This window comes from Phyllostomus discolor, chromosome 4 (assembly GCF_004126475.2).
Source record: "Phyllostomus discolor isolate MPI-MPIP mPhyDis1 chromosome 4, mPhyDis1.pri.v3, whole genome shotgun sequence".
Lineage (NCBI taxonomy): Eukaryota > Metazoa > Chordata > Mammalia > Chiroptera > Phyllostomidae > Phyllostomus > Phyllostomus discolor.
In genome coordinates, this window is record NC_040906.2 from 118,170,191 (window position 1) to 118,190,173 (window position 19,983).

Genomic DNA, 19,983 nt, shown 5'->3' on the forward strand with positions numbered 1-19,983 from the left:
TTCCTGGCCTAAAATTCCTCTCTTTCTGTTTTCTTTCCCCCCCCCTTCTTTTCTTTCTCTCCTCTCCCCTCCCCTTTCCTTTGTTTTCCTTCCCTTTCCATAACTGCCTCTCTCTTATCCTTGGATAGCGTGCCCTAACATTACAGGTTGGGGTTCTGCTGCTGTCTCCCCTATGCTGGAACTTCAGGGAAGGGGAACAGGCATTTCCACAGTCGGGTCCCTGCAGACAGAGAGGGTGTGTGAAGGGCTGGGACTGTGTCTACACATCCTGCAGTCTGAGAGTGGGAGGATGAAGGCTTTGAGATTTGCAGTCCAGAGGATAAAGGGGCCGCAGCCCAGTAACAGGAAGTCCTTGGTGCCGTGCGAGTTGTCAACACCTCGGTGCTCTGGAGCTTCTAATCTTGGGCTTCTGTTTCAGTTGCGCTGGGCAAAATCCTGCGACCTGGCTCAGAGTGTCTGGAAGTGGAAGCAGTGTCCTGAGGTTGGGCCGAGGAAGTGGGGAAGAGGCAGGAACAAGCCCATCCTGTTCTCTCGTCCACCCTGCCTTCTCCTCCCACCCCCACCCCAGCCCTGTGCTCTCACTCCTCACACACCAGTTCAGAAGATGGGGTGTGGTGACCTTGAGTTAAGCCTCAGTAGGGTCAAAGTAACATTTGCTCTGAAGCTTCTCAGGCAAGGGCTTTGCAGAGGTGACAAGACACCCAGGCATCGTTAGAGTGACAGAAGTGGTAAGGGAAGGGGGTCAGAGGCTGTCTTTTCTATGACACAGTTTGTCCTAGGTTGGGCAGCTCAGGGGCCTCTCACCATGTAATTCTCGAATTGGAATCTGAGGAGGTGGAATTTTGGGTCTCCTTCCCCTCACGTGTTGGCAGAGGGGGAGTCTGGATTGGACCTGCATGGGGAAGAGAGGCTGAGTGGCAGGAATAGAAAGCTCTGGGGACATGGAGGAGAGGCTAGTCCTTGGATCTCTCAGGCCCCTCATGAATCTCACCATGAATCTCAGAAAACCCCTGTGCAACAAGCCAGGAGGGTACCATTATGCTCATGTTGCAGATGAACACACTGAAGTTCCAAGCTGCAAAGTGACTGCACCGTCACACAGAATGTTGGTGGGTACTGAGCTGTCCTGCTGGGTCAGTACTCATGCCTGTGGAGAGGAAGAAGAAACACAAGTTGGCCTGCAGATGCTTGTGATTCTTAGCAACACTGATGGTTGTTCAGAGGATTCTGTCTGCCTGATTCTTGCATAATTCCCACCCCTTTGGTAGGGACACTGCCAGGGGGAAATGAGGAGGAAATGATGGGAGTTAATGCTCCATTCACAGCAATGCTGCTATAAATAGCAGTGGGCATGCAAATCCTCTGCCAAGTTCATCCTGTTCTGCAAGGCTCCCATGCTGACGGTGCTCTGTGGGACCTGCCTGGCTTCTCTAAACACCTGGCCCTGTCCTTGGCTTGGCCCTGGCTGTGCCCCTACACCCCAACTCCCTATTCCCAGGGGGCTAGAAGACCACCCCTCTCTTCCCTCTACTTTGAAAGAAACAAATTGGCCATTGGATATGTGTCCAGGCTGGACAAGGGCATAGGTCCCAGATCCTTGTCACATGGACCACCAAAGTGAGGACCCAGGGAGCCAGGAGTTGATTAATGAGGGACTCAGAAGAAGTTAGACAGGGTCCGAGAAGGTGGGCAGTGGGAGGGTGAGAGCTGTAATTAAAAGACCCATCATAGCCTGGTGCTGGATCTAGGTTTTCTAGGCTCTTGTTGCCTGGCACTGGTGTTGCTGGTGGTGAACTCAGGGATGTGGCTTTTTTGAGGGGCCTTAGAGTGGGCCTTGGGGGACCCTTTGTTATCCCAGCTGAAACACACCCCAGAGCAAAGAGTTGAGCTCTTCCTGCTGGGACATCACAGGTTCTGGAAGACAAGGCCAGTTCTGTTCTTTTGGCTTGAAGTAAGGTGAGGTGTTGGTCTTTATTACATGTTGGCCTGTCCAGGGTCCTCTGCTGGTCACTGTCCATGATTCAAGAGAGGAGCTGATGTCTCCTGCCACACTGGCCAAAGGGATATGAGTCCCTCAACATATTCTTCCAAAAAGGGGGTTTTGAGGTTAAGTAAATTTGGAAATCCCTCTCCTGGATGATGACCATGCCCTTTAATGCATTAAGGTCCCGAGGAGTCTGGTAGCGAGGAAACCACTGGACTCTGTTCAGCTTGGAATATACCAGCATTACCTGATCGTGAAACTAAATTTTCATGGAACTGCACTTAACGGCCCAGGGGAAATGTGAAGTAAAACACAGTAAAATAAAGTAAAACACAGGGAACAAAGTAAAGTAAACTACAGGTGAGACAGATACAAATAAGTAAGTTTCTTCCCAAAACACAAGATAGTGGAGTAGGAGACTTGGTACACACACGCACAGGATTTAACACGTGGTGTTTATCTGATCTGGTTTACATTTCTGCAGAGGTGAGTAAACCACTGTTTCGGGGGATCCCTTCTCTCGTCATTCTGACAGGCAACACACACACACGCACACACGCTCCAGGTTAACCACCTGTCCCAGAGAGGAGGGCAGGCTGCCGTGCGAATAGATAGCAGCAGGAGAGGAGGAAAAGGAAATGTCGGTGAGCTGGGAGGAGTAGGTGATGCCCAGTAAGGCAGGAAGGAGGGTCACAGGGGATCAGGGGCAGGAGGGAGGGGCCTGGTTCCATCCTGTCCCCAGGCTCAGGCCCCCTGTAGCCCTCCCTCGCTGGTTCTTCCAGTACGTGGGAGCAGGGCAGAATTCTCAGTGAGGTTGGCATGGGGGTGTGGTGCCCTTTGCAGAGCCAGCCAGTGGAGGGCCAGCCACGCCCTTCTCTGGGGACACTTCCTTCCCTGTGAGGCCAGGGAGGTGCCAGTCAGTTGAGGGACTGCTCTAATTGTCTAATTAGTCACATGCTGAGGATAGAGGGTGGAGGAAATGTGGTTCTGGGTGCTTTTTGTCACCTGTGGACTGTCTTGTGCTCACATCCTTGTGGCCTCAGGACTGGTGGGGAAGAGAGAGCCGCCTTTGTGTCCCTGATCTGGGGTGTGTTTCTGTGTGCCCCGAGGAGGATATGACACATGGGTGTGAGGCCAGCAGCCAGGCAGCACCTGCTGAGGGACACAGCTGTGCCTGGGCAAGGGGCATTCTTGGCCGCTGTCTCACAGCCGCCCCAGCAGCTGCCTGGGTGTTTTCCCACACTCCACATGTGGTGCCTCTGTCAGGAAGTCCCGAGTGGGGAACAGCCTCCAGGGTCAGCAGGGCTCTGAGCCGACCCCACGACAGTGACCCGCACCCTGAGGTGGCACAGACTTGGTTCCAGCAAATGGATCGGTACCTGGTTTTGGCCACCGGTCTGAGGGGCAGGAGCAAATTTTATGGCCAAGCGCTCAGAGTCAAATTTGTTTTAAGTTAGTAAAAATGTCTGGGCTTGTTAAAAACAGGGGTTGAGGGTGAGGAACAAAAGCGAAGGAGAGGCAGGAGAAAACTCGGAGACGGGGGAGGGTCCGTCTGCAGTCAACTGGCCCCTCTACTGATAAGACGCATTAAGAAGGCAAGGTTTTGGCTGCATGCAGAAGAAAAAAAAGCAGAAGACGAGTTTTTTCAAAGGTAAAGCAAAGCAGGCCAAGAATTACTCAGAGGCTTTCTGAAGACCTCACCATCGCCAGTGCCTGTTCCAAGTCATGGAGGACATGGGCGGGCGTCACAGGGAGCATGACAACTGAGCGGAATTCCACTCTAGAATAATATTTTTGTTCTGGTATACTACTCGAATCCAGGGACCTTAAAACACTTCACACATTTGCAATAATTGAACCCCATCACATACCTGCAGGAAGGAAGAGTGTTGTTTTGCTCATTTTATGTGGAGGTGAGCGGTGGCAGAGAGAGTTTGAGTGAAAACACTGCCAGAGCCTGGGAGTGAGACAGGAACCCCAGCTGCCCCGCGGCCGCTTCTCCACGGGCTCGTTGGCTGGGAAAAAGAGAGGTTCTGTTAACCTTACAGTAAACTTAAACATATAAATAATTTTTAAAATAATAACTATGTAATAAAATACAAAATATATAATAATTTTTAATTTAAAAAATCACAGTTCACTAAGATTTGATTTCTTTTTGCCTGATGCCTTCGTTTTATGTTCTTGTTTTGCCTTCTTCACAAGTGAAGCGGCCACATTTCAGGAAAATGGGTTTTTCTCCAGAATGAGAAGAAAACTGAAGGGATGTGTTTTGAAAGTGATGCGATGAGGGGAAGGGAGGAAGGTGGGGCAAGGGGGGAGAAAGGGAGAAAGAGAAGAGGAAAATTACCTTCCCCATCTTGGTGGAAAGAGCCCCACAAAATATTTATCTTCTGTTTACCTCAGAATGGCAGACAGTGTTAAGAGCTCTGTGAGCTTTTGCTTCAAAGTGGGATTTTCCTTCCCAACTTCGGCTTCCTGTGGCTGAGGTCCCGGCTCTCCCTGGGGACCCTGGACTGGAGGGCGAGGGAGGGGGCCCGAGCGGGCAGAGGGGCTGTGGCTTCAGGGCGCCAGGTGTCTCATTTTCATCCATGCCTATGCAGCTCCTTTGGCGTCCGCCCTCCATGGTCTGCATTTGAAAGAGAAGAAGTAAGGTATAGGCCCCTAAACTCACAAGGATGTGGGCATTTCGTGTGCATTTATGTGAGGCTTTCATTTTCCATGGTCCTGGCCTGGCGTGCTGGTGCAGCTGACCATGGTCATATGGGAGCGTCCTGCTGTCCGGTAGTGGCTGACAGTCTGCAGAAGCAGCCCCGTGTGAGGCCCGGCTCCACAGACATTTAGCTGTCTCTTTGTAACCCTCCCTTCGTTTTCACAGGATCCTTTGAAAGATATTATTGATCCAAGTGCTTCCCTCCAAACGCTTGGGCTAATTATGTTACCAGGAGCAGAAAGAGTGGCCCTAGTGGACCTCCCCTGGCAAGTGATAGTCAGTCCTGGTACTCAGCCATTTGCAAGTGAAATTGTAATTAATCCACTTCGTTGGAGTATTTCAGGCTAGTTGTCAACGTGGGTAAAATCAAACCGATGATTCTACCCACCTACCTGGTCCAGTGCACTTGGACCTTTCTAGGGACGTTCCAGGCTCCCAGGCTTGCCAGGACATTGCAGACCTGAGCAGTGTGTCTCCTCTCTTCTCCATTCTCCTCCCCCTTCCTGTTCTCTGAATACCCAACATGCAGAGAGCCACACAATCATGCAAGAGAGCTTAATTCTGAAAGAAAGCGCGCTGCATAGAGATCTTCACATACCTTTAGAGAATATTAATATCCTGATTAAATCAAGTTTAATATATAAGTATATAAAATATAATATAAAGTATATTATAATATTAATACATATCCATATGTCACATAACATATTAGACTAAATATAGAAATATGTAATATAAATGTATAATTATATAACTATAGATTAAATGGTGTAAATATAGTTCCCTTATCTCCTCCAATTCCAGGACAGCAGGGAGGGAGAGGTGGGGTGGGGGACTCTCAGGGATTTTCATCCTCAATTACTCAGCAGAGAAAAGCTCTTCCAGCTGTCCCAGAGGGGAGGGGGAGCCCCGAGAGTTATACCCTGTGTCCCAGCTCAATGCATTGACTCACGGCCACATCTTGAGAGAAATTCGCTGCAGTCAGGAAATTCCCAGCAAGTGCTCTCATTACACCCTCTGCTGACCCTACAGTCAGAGCATAGGTGGGGTCAGGCTGGAGGGCATTTTCGAGAAGGAAAAATCAAAGCGCTGCTGTTGCCTCTGCAGGCCTGTGGCAGGGCAGAGATCTAGCAGGCCTGGCTGACGCTGCAAAATAGGCCTCACACCCCGGCAACCTGGGGCAGCCAGCACCGGCCTGTTCCTGCACTCTAGACTTTTATTTTTGTAAACGTTGTCTTGTTATTTTTTTTCCTCCTTGGCTTTGTTTCCCCTTCTGAGCAAAGCAAGTTGCCCCAGACCTCTCCTTCCAATGGACAGGGCCAAATTTAGAGCTGGGGTTGCTTATTTCAGCTTTGTATATAATTGAGCCTGGCACAAAAGGGTTGTCATTAGGAGGAATGGCATAAAATGAGGAAAAGGGAAAGCGCGGACCCAGGGTAGAAAAGGTACCCTGAGGAGAGGCACAGTGGCATGGCTCAGAGGTCCCGTCTCCCGGGAATCCTTGGGGGGAATCCTTGGGAGGAAGGACTGGGTGTTGAAGTGCGAGTGGGGCAATGAGGGAAGCTACCAGGGCTCTGCCACCTCCCACGATTATTTGCTTCTAAGTGTGGGGTGGGGAGATTACGGCAATAGGTGGCAACAGACACCAGAGGCATCAGCTGTGAAGGGCCAGGGACTGCTCCCTGGGCTGCAGGCTGGCTGATAGAAGCAGCGTCATCCACTCACGGGACGTGCACTGCCAGTGTCCAGAGCTGGACATCGACCCTCAGTCCCTATGACAATGGAGGAGCCCTTTCTTGTGCCCTGCCACTGCCTAGGGCCCCCTTTTGCCCAGACCCTTGCTGCTGGTTGCCTTGGGAAATGGGGATCACCCCCTCCAGGGGTGGTCCTGGTGACCCACTGCTTTCTTGCTCAGTGTCAGTTGGCAGCTTGGCAAGGGGGCATTCTGAAACAAACCAAGGAGGCTTCTTCTCTAAGGTGCTGTCCTGGCCGAACTGGTGAGTGGACACGTGAGTGTCCACCTGTCACACCCCAGAGGTCCTGGAGCCTTGTCTGTGAGGCCCTGAGCGGCTGGGCACAGCGCCGTTCCTGCCTCGCGTCTGGCCGCCCTCCGCCACCCGCGCCCAGCCTGTTGACTCACCCCGGAGGAGCTGGCAGCTGGCAGCGTGGGGTTCCAGTCGTTCCCCCAGCCCACCGCCAGACTGTCTCTCCGCCCCGCATTCCTGGTGGCGGCCCAGCTCTCTGTGACCCCAGGTTCTAATATTCTTGGGTTTGTTCAGACTCCCCAGCTGGCTCCGTTCTGGGCTTCCTAGCCTTGTTAAAGCCAAAATGCCGACTTTTACAACCCTGCTCTTTCCACGAGTTCATCAAGCAGCCCTCTTTTTACAGGCGAGATGGCCCCTTCAGTGCACTCTCTCTTCGGAGGGGGAGGGGCAGGGAGCGCGGGCTTCGGTAGGGTCTGGTCTGCGCCACGTTATTATGTTTTAACGATAGTCTTAAAAAAATGAAGTTCAATGGTGAGTGACCCTCCAGGAGGAAGAATTAAATGGGTTGATTTGGAAACTTTTCAACCCTGGAGGCATTGCTAAGGAACATAATCTATTTTGAATTTTTCTTCGTGAGCCCAAGTTGGTTATGGTGTGGGAATAGCTTTTTCATTCTTTCTCATCTTTTCTCCGTCCTACAGAAGTATTCATGGCATGGAATAGGCAGGGCGTATAAACACCTCTTCAGAAAGTCACTTAGAGGTATTACACGTAATCGCACGTCTCCTTCCACATGGCTGTGTTCCCGGAGACACACAGAGGTGTCCTTCACACCCTGCACGTAGGAAGCAGCCGAGTTGGAAATCGGTGGGGCAGGTCTGCCTCAGTGAGTAGAAAAGCTTAGCTCGAAGCTTAACAAACAATCCCATAAAACTGCGCTTGCTTCCACCAAACAGTGACGCCTGAGCGGCCCAGGGTGGCCAACCCGAAGTCCATAAAGGGTGGCAAGAAAATTTCTTTTTGCTGAAATTTGATCTGTTCCTGGAAAAAAAGTGCTCCCTATGCTGGTTGTCAGGACTCCACTCTCGTGCTTTCTTCGGCTATGATACCATTTTGGCTTCTTTAACATCCAAGATGTTCCTTTCACAGTTGGTCTTCTCACCACCAGCCTTACCCGGTCCTGCTCAGCCTCCACACTGCTGACTGCCAGGGTAACCTTTTAAAGCTGCAAATCAAATACATCTATCGTGTTCTCCTATTCAAGACCCCTCGGGGGCTCCCCACTGCCTGCTAAAGTTGAAATTCCTTAGTTTCAAAGACGAGCCCCTCAGCTGTCTGTCCTTCTTATCTTTTAAGCCATTTCATGCAAGCCTCCCAGACCTATGAACCAGCACCCCCACCCCCAGCCATTTCAAACTGTTGTTTGGGCCACAGTCACCCAAGCCGCATGCATTTGTTTGCACAGCGGGACAGCGTGGGCTGTGCACTGCGGTGCAAGGGCCCCTGGAAGCTGATGTGGTGACTGAGGTAGGGGTGGCACTGTCAACTAGGGTATGTAGAAACGGTCCCTTGAGAAGGTGACTTTGAGCAAAGGCTGAAGGATGTGAGGGGGTGAGCTGTGCCGACATCCAAGGGCGGAATGTTGTAGAGAGAAGGACAGCAGGTGCAATGTGCCCAGGACCTTCAGGAAAACTGGAGCAAATGAGAAAGGGATGGGCGGCTAGCACCCTGCCTGAGGACCATGGGGCTCTTGACCTGAAACAATTCCCACCTTTTCCTGTGGCTGGTGGTGCTGATGACAATATGGGACCTCAGGGGACCAGCGGCTTGTCTGAGAAATGCTTGAAGAGTTAAAATCACTTTGCTTATGAAAACAGAATAGGTTCTGAAAGTGGATCTAAAAGTATTGGGTTCTGGACTTCACTTTCTTCCAAAGTATGTTCACACAGTATCAACAAAGCTATTTTAGAAAATTTCACCCTGGTAATAGAAAAAGGAAACAGTTTTGAGGATGCGGTAACGTTTAGGTCCAGGACTGGGTAAGTAATCCTCATCCTTAGGGCCTCTTTGGGGTGTTCAACCTATAATGTTCTCAACGGCAATTTATTTTATTAGTTCTTTCCTCTTCCTATTTTACAAAAGTCCCAGAAATGTCCTATGTAGACCTTTCAAAAGTTTGGATAAAATGTAACAATGATCATTCTAACCATTTTTAAGTGTACAATCCTGTGGCATTAGGCACCTTCTCGCTGGTCAGTAAGCGTCACCCTCATCCATCCACAGGGGTCCTCAGCCCCCAGCTGGACCTCTGCACTCACCACACACATCCTCTCCGCTCCCCTCTCTCGGCCCCTCGAAACCCCCGTTCTCCCTCCTGTCTCCATGAATTCGACCACTCCAGGGACCTCACACAAGAGGAATCATACATTATTCTCGGTATCAGCTTTTGTGACTAGCTTATTTTACTTAGCATAATGTCTTCAAGGTTCGTCCATGTAACATTAGTCAAAATTTCCCTTCTTTTTAAGGCTGAATGATATTCCATTATATATATGTATATATATTCCTCTCTCTGTGTGTAGATATATATGTAGAGAGAGGAATATATATATATAAAACATTTTGTTTATCCATTCATTCATTCATCCACGGACACCTGGGCCGCTTCTGGCTTCTGGCCCCTGTGAACGACGCTGCGATGCACACGGGCACACAGATGCCTGCGTTCCCTTCTCTCTCTCCCCTTCCTTCGAGGTCCTCTGGGCGGGAGCACCTTCTGACTGTCTGAATCTGTTTCCATGGCTGCCCTTCTCCCTTTCTGGTTACTTTGCTCTATTACTCGATTGATGATTATTCCTTATTAGCTCAACCCTTGGCCACTGAGCTGGATAATTCACGTTAAAATAGAGGGACTATGACTTTTCCTGTGTCACTCCCTGGGAAGTCCTAATGCTGCAAGAAACAGAGACCAAGGGTCTCCCCAGGGCTGGGCCTTTGATCTTTGGAGGGAGGCCCCTCAGAGGCTGGGGACTGCAGTAGATTGACAGGGTTCTTTTGGGGCAGTGGGAGGGCACGTTCCAGCCAGAGCTCCGGGCAACTCTCCGAAAGACCTACTTGGTTGGCTGTGGCAGAGCCTGGAGGAAGCCCAGGCCTGGTTCCAGTGGCCCCTGGGCCAGCCCATCCCACTCAGTGGCCATTGACTGCACTGTTACTCTCAGGCAGCTGGCCTAAACAGCATTTGAACTTGAGCAAAAATGTGCAAATTTCAAAATACGTTTACATTTAAAAAGTTCACACACTTTCAAAATGGAGGAGGCCCAAACTGGAGAGAGAATGGGTCCATGTGGATGAGCGCTGGTATGGGAGTCGGCCAGGTACCTCAGGACCTGGGTCTTGTCAGCACGGGCTTTGTCCAAACTATCCAAACTCTGAGAGCCACCGTTTCTCCATTTGCAAATGGGCAGAGGGGCATTGTCAGTTAACCCTAGCTGGGTACTAGTGAAGTATAATCACTTGGATGCTTTTAAAACACTGGATGTCTGGGCACCATCCCTGGATATACTGATTTGATTGCTTGGAGGCATCAATAGTGTTTTCACATCTTCCCAGGTGATTTTAGTACACAGTCAATGTGGCAGATCCCCCTGCCCAGAGGGCAGCAGACCCTCTGCAAACGGTGGTCCTCCTTCTCAGCCATCCTTCCACATCTGCAAACGTTCCACACAGCACACTCCCTCCTTCACACTGGATAAGTCTGGTTCATACCCCAGTTCTGAGAGGGTGAGCAGGGTTCTTCACATAGTAGGGCCTCGGTTTCCAAACAGTAAAATGGGATTAAGAACAGAATCCACTTTATAGTTTTCCATGCAGATTAGGAAAGTGTAACACGTGGCTGGGAGGCCGAGAACACTCAGTGACTGTTGGCTCTCATTGTGAGAATGTCAGTGTCCAGTCAGGAATCCCCTTGACTGCACTCCAGCCAGCCCTTCTCACCCCCTCCCGAGAGACCGGCGCTCCTCTCCCCAGCAGGGGCTGTCCGGCTCCAGCTCTCCTGCTGAGCCACGTTCCTGGGAGATGCCTGGTGAGAACTTAGGTTCAGATTGAGTCAGACGTATTTGTAGACTTGACTCACCAGGTCTTAAAACCAGAAGATTGCCCTGTGGTTCTCATGACGTTCCTGGAAAATAAAAGAAGTGAATATTATTGGGCTGAGTTCATCAGACACTCAGCCCTCCCTTTTGTGTGTCAGGCGCTCGAAAGGAGCAGGCAGCAGCCCAGCCAAGTCTGAACCATCAAAGGCAGGGGCCCGGCTGCAGTGCTGAGAGATGTTACTTCTCCCACAGACAGGTCTGGTCCTCTTCCCGCAGACTTTTCTGCCTCTCTGGTTCCCCAAGGCTATGCAGTTTCTCCTCCCTCCAGGCTCCTGGGAAAATGTTCCCAAGGGCTGCTTCTGGAGAGGTGTGTCAGAGTTGAGCTGTGCTGGAGGGCTGGGTGTGGCTGGGAAGGGGCCACCCAGACTCCAGAGAACAAGAAAGGGAAAGTTCCCTGTTGAGAGCCAGAATTTCTGGGATCTTGCCCTGAAACGGCAGCCTGGTATCATTTGTCTGATACCTGCTTTTCTCCAGCCTCTGTATCCCTGCCCATAGTAAGTCTTACCATTTCCACGTCCCAGCTGACTGTCGAATCTACTGTTCCGCATTCTTGGAGCTACAGCTTTCGGAAAAGCCATGGCCATTTTGTAATTTCTCACCTGCACCTGGAACCTCCCGACTGGTCTCCTGGCTTCTGTTCTGTCCACCGCCTATCAATGCAGCCAGGTGAACCTTTGAATATAAAATTGATCATGTCACACACCCTAATGCTAAAATTTGTGCAAGGCTTTCCATTGCTCTTAGGATAATGGCAAAACTCCTTAACAAGTTCAATAAGGCCATGTGTGTCAGGATTTAGTTTGGCTATAACAGAAAAGTCAGTTGAACCGGGGTTTGGATAGATAAGATTTTATTTTCTCACATGAAGAGCCTGCAGTTGAGTGAGCTAGGATTGGCAGAGTAGTTCCTCAAAGTTATCAGGGACTCAGTTCTCTGCTCTATCATCCCTAGCATATGGTTTTGACCTCATGGTCCAAGAGGGCTGCTTCAGCACTAGCCACTGCAACCAAATCCCAGACACAGAAAGGAGGAGTTGTACACGGCACTTCTATTTGCATCCTTCCACCCAGAATTTAGTGACATGGCTACAGGTAGTTTGAAGAGATGCTGGGAAATGTAATCTTTATTCTAAGTGGTCATGGACCAGCTAAAAAGGAGGCAGAAGAGGAGAATGGAGATTGGGTGACAGCTGACAGTGTATATCAAACGCTACTTCTTCAGACCCCTGATCTCCTTTTGAGCTTCATCTCACCTCATGCCTCCTTCCCTTCACTCTCTCCACTCCTGTCACACTTGCATTCTCTATGAGGCCCACATATTTGCAATACTCCTTCCTGCCATGGGCCCTTGCTCAGGCTTTAGGGAGTCTTCCTTCAATAGGTCCACCCCCTTATAGAGTGTGGATTGTGTCATTGTTGCAATTACATATTTGTTTGTGCAATTATGTAATGATTTTCTGCCCCCACAATGAGGTCAGGGTTTAAGTCTGGTTTTGCACAAAATGGAGCATTCTGATGGACTTACTGTAGGTGCTCAATAAATATTTGCTGCATGAATCAATGAATAAGTTTAGCTATTCTCTAATACACATAAAGAACAAGATTATGACTCAGCAAATGATTTCCCCTGATGAGTGGTGGAGGGAGACAGGAGGGCTGGAGAGGTGCAGTCGAGTAGAAAAGAGTTCTAAATGATTCCTTCACGTAAGTGAGCTCTTGGGTGTGGTGGAGAAAACCTTGAACCAGAATTCGGGAGACCTGTTTTCTGGTCTCAGCTCAGCTCCCAGCAGCAGGCCACTGCTTGAGGCAGTGAGAAGTGGTCAGATGCTGTATATAGTGAAGGCAGAGCCTACAACCACCACTGGCAGATGGGGGGTGGGGCAGTGAGTGAAAGAGAGGGGTCAAGGATTAGTCCTGGGGCTTTGGTTGAACAAAGGGAAGGTCATTTACTGAGAAAGGGAAGACAGAGAGACAAGCAGCTTTTAGGGAGGTGCTCCATCAAAAGGGCTTGTTTGCAAATGAATGGCAGGTTCCCATAGCCCACTGGCCCTATGCTTCAGCCCTTCCACAGGTGTTCCTCAGAGAAAGCCAAAGCCTCAGGCTGGTGGGTGCGCCAAGTGGGTGTAAAAAAGATTTTAAAAAGTCAGCCTATCAAAGTGCACAGTTGCCAGCCAAGAAATGATTCAGCCTGACTCAGCAATACGACTGAATAAAAAATGCCCTGAAGACTTGGTAGGAAGTGGCCACTTTCTGCGAAAGACCAGTGAGGAGGGAAGGCATATCATCCGCTCCTGGGCGCTGCAGAAGTCTTTGAAAATTCAGAAAAGCATAATTCCATCTCTCGATCTTTATTTCACACAGGCTTCTGTAGGCCGTTGAACTCACCCGCACGCAGGATTTGGCAATTTCCTTTTCTCACTAAACAGTAGAGCACGTGTTTCTAAATTGCTTTCTGGAGAGGACGTGCTGATCTATTCCACTATAAATAACAGATTAGAATGCCTTTCCCCTGACAAGCTGGTCAGCAGTATTAGCACGAGAAGACTTTGACCACTTTAGAAGTGAAAAATGGCAATTTATTACTCATAATTATTTCAATTGATAAGCATTATTATTTTAATTTGCAATTCTTTTTTTCTAGAATGAACACTTCTCAAATGCTTATTAATTATATGTAGTTTTAATATATATATTTCAATATACATTTCTTTATATTTTCAATATATATTTCAGTTCATAATTCATCATTACTTTACTTTTCAGTTTAATATATATTAAATGTATTTAACATATATGATATATGTGTATACATATTCAATATGTATATAATATATATTTTAACATATATTGTGCACCTTCAAACCTGACTTTTGCAAAGATATTTGCAGGATGGTAACAGGAACCAAAATCACTGAAATTTAGTTGACATCTTCCCTAGCTCAGGAAGTAGCATCACCCTAAAGTGGTTGGCTGCATATGTGAGGGAGATGGGATAGCAGTGGGAGGGAAAGGAGAGCCAGGCTGGAAGGTCTGGCTCAGCTGTAGATGACCCCGGTTCACTTGCCAGCCTCTAGTCCACCTGAGCGAGGGCGGGGCTCCAAGCTCCACTAGCGAACCGGCGAGAATTCATAGCTGGCAGACAGCTGCAGTGCGGCTCTTTAGCATTTCTGCCCCAGCCTGACCCACCAGATGGGTTCTGGTGTCCACTGAGAGGCAACCTGATGCTCCTTCAGGGTAGTGATGCTGTCTGGTTCGGCTGTGTCTCCCAAGCCTGGTGCAGCATCTAGCACACAGTAGGTCCTCAGCACCTATTTGTTCTGTGAGGGAATGATAGATGACTAGGACAGAAGAGGCTGTTCTCTGTTCTGTTCTCAGCTGTGTCATGAAACAGCAAGACTCCTTCTCTCACTGGCCTCCGTCTCCACATCTTAAGTAGCCAGTTAATCTAGTCATAGCAAAGACTCCTTCCAACCCTGCAATTCTGTGAAAACACCGAACCCATCTTTACATTACTTTCCTCTTCTGTGAAACAGGATGAAAATGTCGACTTCCCATAAGGTTGCCAGATAAAATATGGGACATGCCGTAAAATTGGGATGTCAGATAAACAAGGAGTAAGTTTTTTAGTATAAGCATTTCCTCAATACTGCATAGACTCCATAAATAATCGAAGCACCGAATGATTAAACAACACACAGCTGGATCGGTTTATTGCATTTGGAGTTGTATTTCTGGACCGATGATGATTATATGGCGTTCATTCAACAAGTATTTATTGAGCAGCTACTCTGTGCCAGACACAGTTCAGGCCCTGGTGACACAGCAGAGAACGAAATAAGCCGTGTCTCTCATTTCATAGGGCTGACATTCTAGTTAACGAAAACCTACGTAAAACGTCAGGTGCTCATAATTCTCAGAAGACTAGTAAGGCCGGATAAAGGTCAGAGACCACGTGAGGGGGTGAAGGAAGGAATTAAGAAATCTGATTCATTGACCCTCTGCACCTGAGAACTCTCAACCTCCACAAAGAGCCCTGTCTGTAAGAGCAAGACCCTGATCTTATTTTGTAGCAATCACTGAAGCTGCGTAAGAATTATGTCATTGATTCAAAAGCTTATGTCCCAAATCAGGGATAAAATGATCAGTTGTGGATGGAAGAGACCTACAAATCATTTTGCTCATATTTTAGCCGAGCTGCGGCTGCAACCAAGTTTCCTGACAGCTAGGTGAAAGTTCTGGGAGGTGATGTACTTGTTAAAAAGGTGCTTCTGTTTTTCAATTCTATTTGCCAGTCTGGTTGGGGTGAGTCCTGACAACCTGATGATTTTTGAAGTTTTAGCTGGAACAACAGTGAAAGGCTTTCTTCTTGAAGAAATTCCCATAACCCCTTTTCCCCCAAGCCAGTGTTCACCATTCAAGGCCTTGCGGGAGGTTCTTAAGCTAATGGCAAGAGAGGCCACTTCTCTTACTACCCTGGCAGCCGAGGGAGGTCATCAGCATCAACACTATTACTATTTTTGTGATCACATTAGGTTCACAGGTTGCTCCTCCGCACCTGGTCAGTCTAATTTCTGCAGTCATAAATCCTGTGCTTTATAAGTCAAGCTCGTCTGTTTGGCCTACATCTTTGCTACCCCGAGTGTGGTGCCCAGATGAGCAGCATCCTTATCCCCTGGGAACTGGCTAGAAATGCAGGGCCTCAGGCCTCCCCACTGACCTGCTGATTCACAGCTGCCCTTTTACAATGTGCCCGGGGAATGGCACGCACAGTAACGTTTGAGGAACACTGTCCTAGAACATTCTGTATGCTTGCCTCTATTTCTTTTCACCCATGAGACTTGTATTTGGTTTAATATAAAGGGCTCTTGTCTGCTACAAAAGTTGGATGTGTGAAGCTCATTAACATTTTTCTCAAGGAAAACCAGATCAAACAGTTTGGAGAGTTTCTCCTTTATCATTTTCAGCTCGCAGGCGTGATGTGCTTAGAAGTAAGTGTCTGAGATTCTTGGTTTACAAAATGAGATCATCACAGAAACCTGAGGAAATTATGGCTGGTGAAGGACAGGCAGTTCTGTGGAAGCCAACAGCAGAAATTACCAGTGACGTTTCTGCCAGAGCAGTTTGCGGGCACACGGGTGGCTTCTGCTCCAAGGCTGGCCCTTCAAGGCGTAATTCCCAACCACACAAGTTAGATAGCCTAACATCTGGGGCCCGTGAGAACGTTGTTGGGAGCTGAAGTCAGGACGGATGAGGGAACAAGCTCTCACCAGATGATTAGGGCGTCTCTGCGTCTCAGCCAGATGCGGACGAAGGAACAGCTCACCGGCGATGAGTGGTAAGAGCGCACATGTCCACATGCAATGGGGGATGCGCGTACTCACCGACTCTTTCATCATGTCACTCTCCCCAGTAAAATAGAGGCAACTGAGCAAGCTCTGCTTCTGAAAGGCACGGAACCCCTGGAGGGCAGGGCATACAGGTGGGCACCCAGAAATACAATGAATGCTGAAAGCCAAGAGCAGGCACCCGAGCTGGAATTGGGAAAGAGTCTCAGAGGCTGAGACTGGGCTCTGGCAAAGCTCAGAACGGCTCCCAGCGTGAGCTCGGACCGTGTACCCAAAGGTGGTGAGCAGGGTGGCCGACACAGCTGAGCTGAGGTCCTTGGCCTTGCAGTGGAGCCTGTGGTCTGAGGTTGGTAAACTTTGCTCCCACACCCAGTCACCAAGGGCTGCCACCCACTTTCCACCTGGAGATGCAAGGGGTTGGGAGAGAAGCAGCAACAAAGAAGGTTTGTCAGCTGCTTCCAGGCCTTGAGTGCTGCCCACTGTGGACTTAGATCGAAGTTTCAAGGTGAACAACTTTGAGGGCTGATTGGTCAGTCCTAGGAGGGGCCTCAGAGGTCACTGGGCCCAACCTTCTTGTACAGATGGGGAAATGAAACCAAGTCCCCAAGCGGGGACGGGACTGCCCAAGGTGCCAGGGCATTTTCGGGCAGACTGAGAATCAGCACTGTCTCCTGGCTCTCGGCCAGCTTGGACTTGCTGGGACAGTGTGGGACAGTGGAGGGGACTGTTTGTTTCACACACTTCTGCTTCTGGTAAGAGCGGGGAAGGCCCTTCTGTTCACAGTCTGCACCCACTGTCCTTGGCAAGACTGCCTCCAGACAGGCCGCAGCCAGGAGCTCCCTCCCTGCCTCCACAGAGGTGCCACCTCTCTGGATCCGAGTGGAGAGTCTCATCCCTGAGGAGGCAACAATGGTCCGCGATTCTCCTGCGTCCAAATCGCAGTGCTGGGCTCCACACCTCCCCCACTTTGTTCTTGGGTACACTCCCTGCTCATATAACCCTCTCTTCCTTAGTATATCTCAAGTTTGGGCATAGGAAATAAACCCTCACCTTCTCGTTCAGTTCCTTCCTCTGTTCCTCAGTACCTAGTGTGGAGCTGGGCACACAGTCCACGATAAATGCCTGAGTGACCCTTTCTCGTTTCTTCCCTGGCAGATTCAGAGCCCAGTACCTTGGACTCCCAGTCTTCGACCACCTTGTTCCTCTCTTCGGAGGAGCCCGGCCCCTCCACCGCCGCCCTGCCTTCCCCCTCCTCCTCCTGCGAGCCCCAGGCGTTTTCTCCCGGCCCCTCCGTCTTGCCCCCACTGCTGCCCCCACCGTTTCCAGCAGCCCCTGCGCCTCCTGGCTCCTGCGCCCCTCGGCGCGCCGGCCTCTACTCGGTGGTCGCCTCCTCTCCAGAGGCTGCCCCGCGCCTCCTTGACTGGCTGCCGGGCTGCCCCTCGGCTACCCCTCCTGGCTTCCGGGGGGATGAGCGGGAGCGGCCGGTGCCAGCCCAGGGCTCCGAAAGGGGCCGCGCCCCGCGCTCGGGCGCAGGGGGCAGGGAGGAGGGCACAGAGGACAAGGGCGCCTCCCCGCCGCCCTGCGCCCCGCCCGCTGCCCCTGCGAGCTTGGAAGCCAATGTCGGGGACATCCTGGTAGAGTTGCGGACAATGAACGGCCACCTGGATGTCATAGCGAGGGCCCTCACCAAATTGGCCTCGTCCCTGGGACCTCAGCCCCAGCCCTCGAGGGACGCTGCGGATGCCAACTAATGCGGCTGGCACCGACTGTGCATCCAAGCCACGCTCAGTAACGGGATCCCTGAGGCCACCAGGCATCCCCGCCTGTCCGTCACCCGCGAGCCACGAAAACCCAGCAGAAAAGGGGATTATTCTAATTAACCACCTTGGCCAAGAGGACCTTCGTTCGCATTCCAGTCTGAAATGATGGCGCTTCGCACACCCTCTCCCACGCGAGGCTTTCTCTGTGCTCTCACGTCTGCCTGCCCCCTCCACTGTGCCCTCCTGGACCTTCAAATGTCCTTCCCTTGTTCTGGAAAAGGCCTTGAGCTTCTGGCAGGAAAAGCGCCCCAAGACGGTGGTGGGGTGGGATCGTGGGAAAAACGCTCAGAGAGCCAGGCTTTCACATCCCACACCTGTGACTTCCGGGTAATGTGGCGGGAAGGCAGGTGCAAAGCATGTTACAAAAGCAGTAGTTTAAGGGCAGCTCCAGTCTTCCTGTCTTGGGTTGTTGATGGTGTATCTGGTCCCTGGTGACTTTTACATGTTTCTTTAAAATATGGTTGGGGAAAAATTTACTTTTTCTTATTATAACCACATTTCAAGACATTTGGAAAATAGAGAAGTGAAAAAAAATCTGATGTATTTGGAGAAGGGTGGGGTATTTAAGTCTTACGAATTAGAAAGTATTTTGTGTAATAAACAAAAATTTTATATATACTCTCTGGTCTTGTTTTTTTCTGCCACATTTCTTCCTCTGCAGGCACCCTGCTCTTTCTGTTCTTAGTTTCTTGTCTCAGTCCTCCTTTGTCCTTGAGTCTTGTCTCAACTTTTCTTATGCTTGGGAAAAATAAGCTTCTAAAGGTTCTCCTGACTCTTTTCTAAAACGTCCAGATCTCCCTAACTTGGTAAATCCACCCTTTTTCTCTGGGTTGGAGGGGAAACCGGCACAGAGTGATTGGCAATGCGGAGGAAGCCCAGACCCCTGGCCTCTCCGTACAGAACACCAGGAAGCCCCCCGCCCCAGCACACGCTGTGACGGCCAAAACGTGTCTCCAGATGTTGCCAGTGTTCCCTGGCTGAGACCAACTGGAATTGCAGACCTCTGGAATAACCTGTGGCCTCCAGGATCTGATTCCCCGTACCAGGCAGGGTTCTTCTCACCTTCCTATTTGAATTAGAATTTTAATAAATGTGATCATTTCTCAGAAGCAGATATACTGCTCTTTTTTCCCAGAAATAAACCAGGGGTCAGAAAGCAGATTGCACGCACGCACGGAGTAAAATCCCACCCCAGAACATTTGCAGGAACATTTGCAGGGCTCACAGCTGGCGAGCTCGTGGTTGTCTGGTCTCTGCAGGCAGGAACCACCTGGAGAGCTGGTTACGATAAGCATTCTGCTTCAGCAGCTCTGGGGTGGGACCTGGGACTCAGCGTTCCCACTCAGCTCCAGGGGGATGCTGGCTCAAGACACATGAGTAGCAAGCTAGTAGGGGAGGTGTTGTCCGCTGTGGGATTCATGCTGGTTCAAGATGCCACTGTTCCCCAGGAATGCCGCTTGTCTTTGCACCCCACAGTGGCCTGGATTTCTCAGCCTCTTACTAAAATTTTCACTGCATCTCCTTGGGGAAGTATTTTTTTTAAGTGAGGTGTATTAGGTCTAGCCCCACATTCTAAAAAAGTGTCAACAAATATTAATTGAATGTCTACACTGAGGGTGACCCTAGGGACACAAAAATGAATAGAATAAGGGTCATTTCTTGCAGGAGCTCCAGCCCAGTTAGTGTCTCACATGGAGAGGGATTATCAGGTTCCAGTGTATCAACAATTTGAAGCTGGTGAAGCAGGTGAGGGTGATGACCATGGCAGTCACATGGAGGCCAGGCTTTTGGAGTTTGACTTTGGGAGAGTTATTTAACCCTTCTGTGCCTCAGTCTCTTAACCTTTGTCAAATGAGCACGAGAGCACCTGCTGTGCCTGGGCCTGTCGGAATCAGGCATGGAGGTGACGGGGCTCTGCCCTCCAGAGAGAGCCCTTCAAATGCCCTTGTGTGGTTAGTGGGCATTGTTACTTCCTCTCTCCTGGTC

At 50.0% G+C, this 19,983-nt stretch overlaps 1 protein-coding gene across 3 annotated transcripts in view; it reads left to right on the forward strand.

Moving 5' to 3' along the window:
- RUNX2 (RUNX family transcription factor 2) overlaps positions 1 to 18,593 on the forward strand; it is a 319,729-nt gene extending 301,136 nt beyond the window's left edge. Inside the window, exon 8 of one of the 3 annotated variants that reach the window (XM_036024174.1) lies at positions 17,333 to 18,589. In XM_036024174.1, coding sequence (XP_035880067.1) covers positions 17,333 to 17,928 — 596 coding nt within the window. In that variant the 3' untranslated portion in view covers positions 17,929 to 18,589. Of the gene's footprint in view, positions 1 to 17,332 lie in introns of all 3 variants that reach the window. The other 2 variants (XM_036024176.1, XM_036024177.1) reach the window with 2 other exon arrangements.
- Positions 18,594 to 19,983: the final 1,390 nt, after the last annotated feature.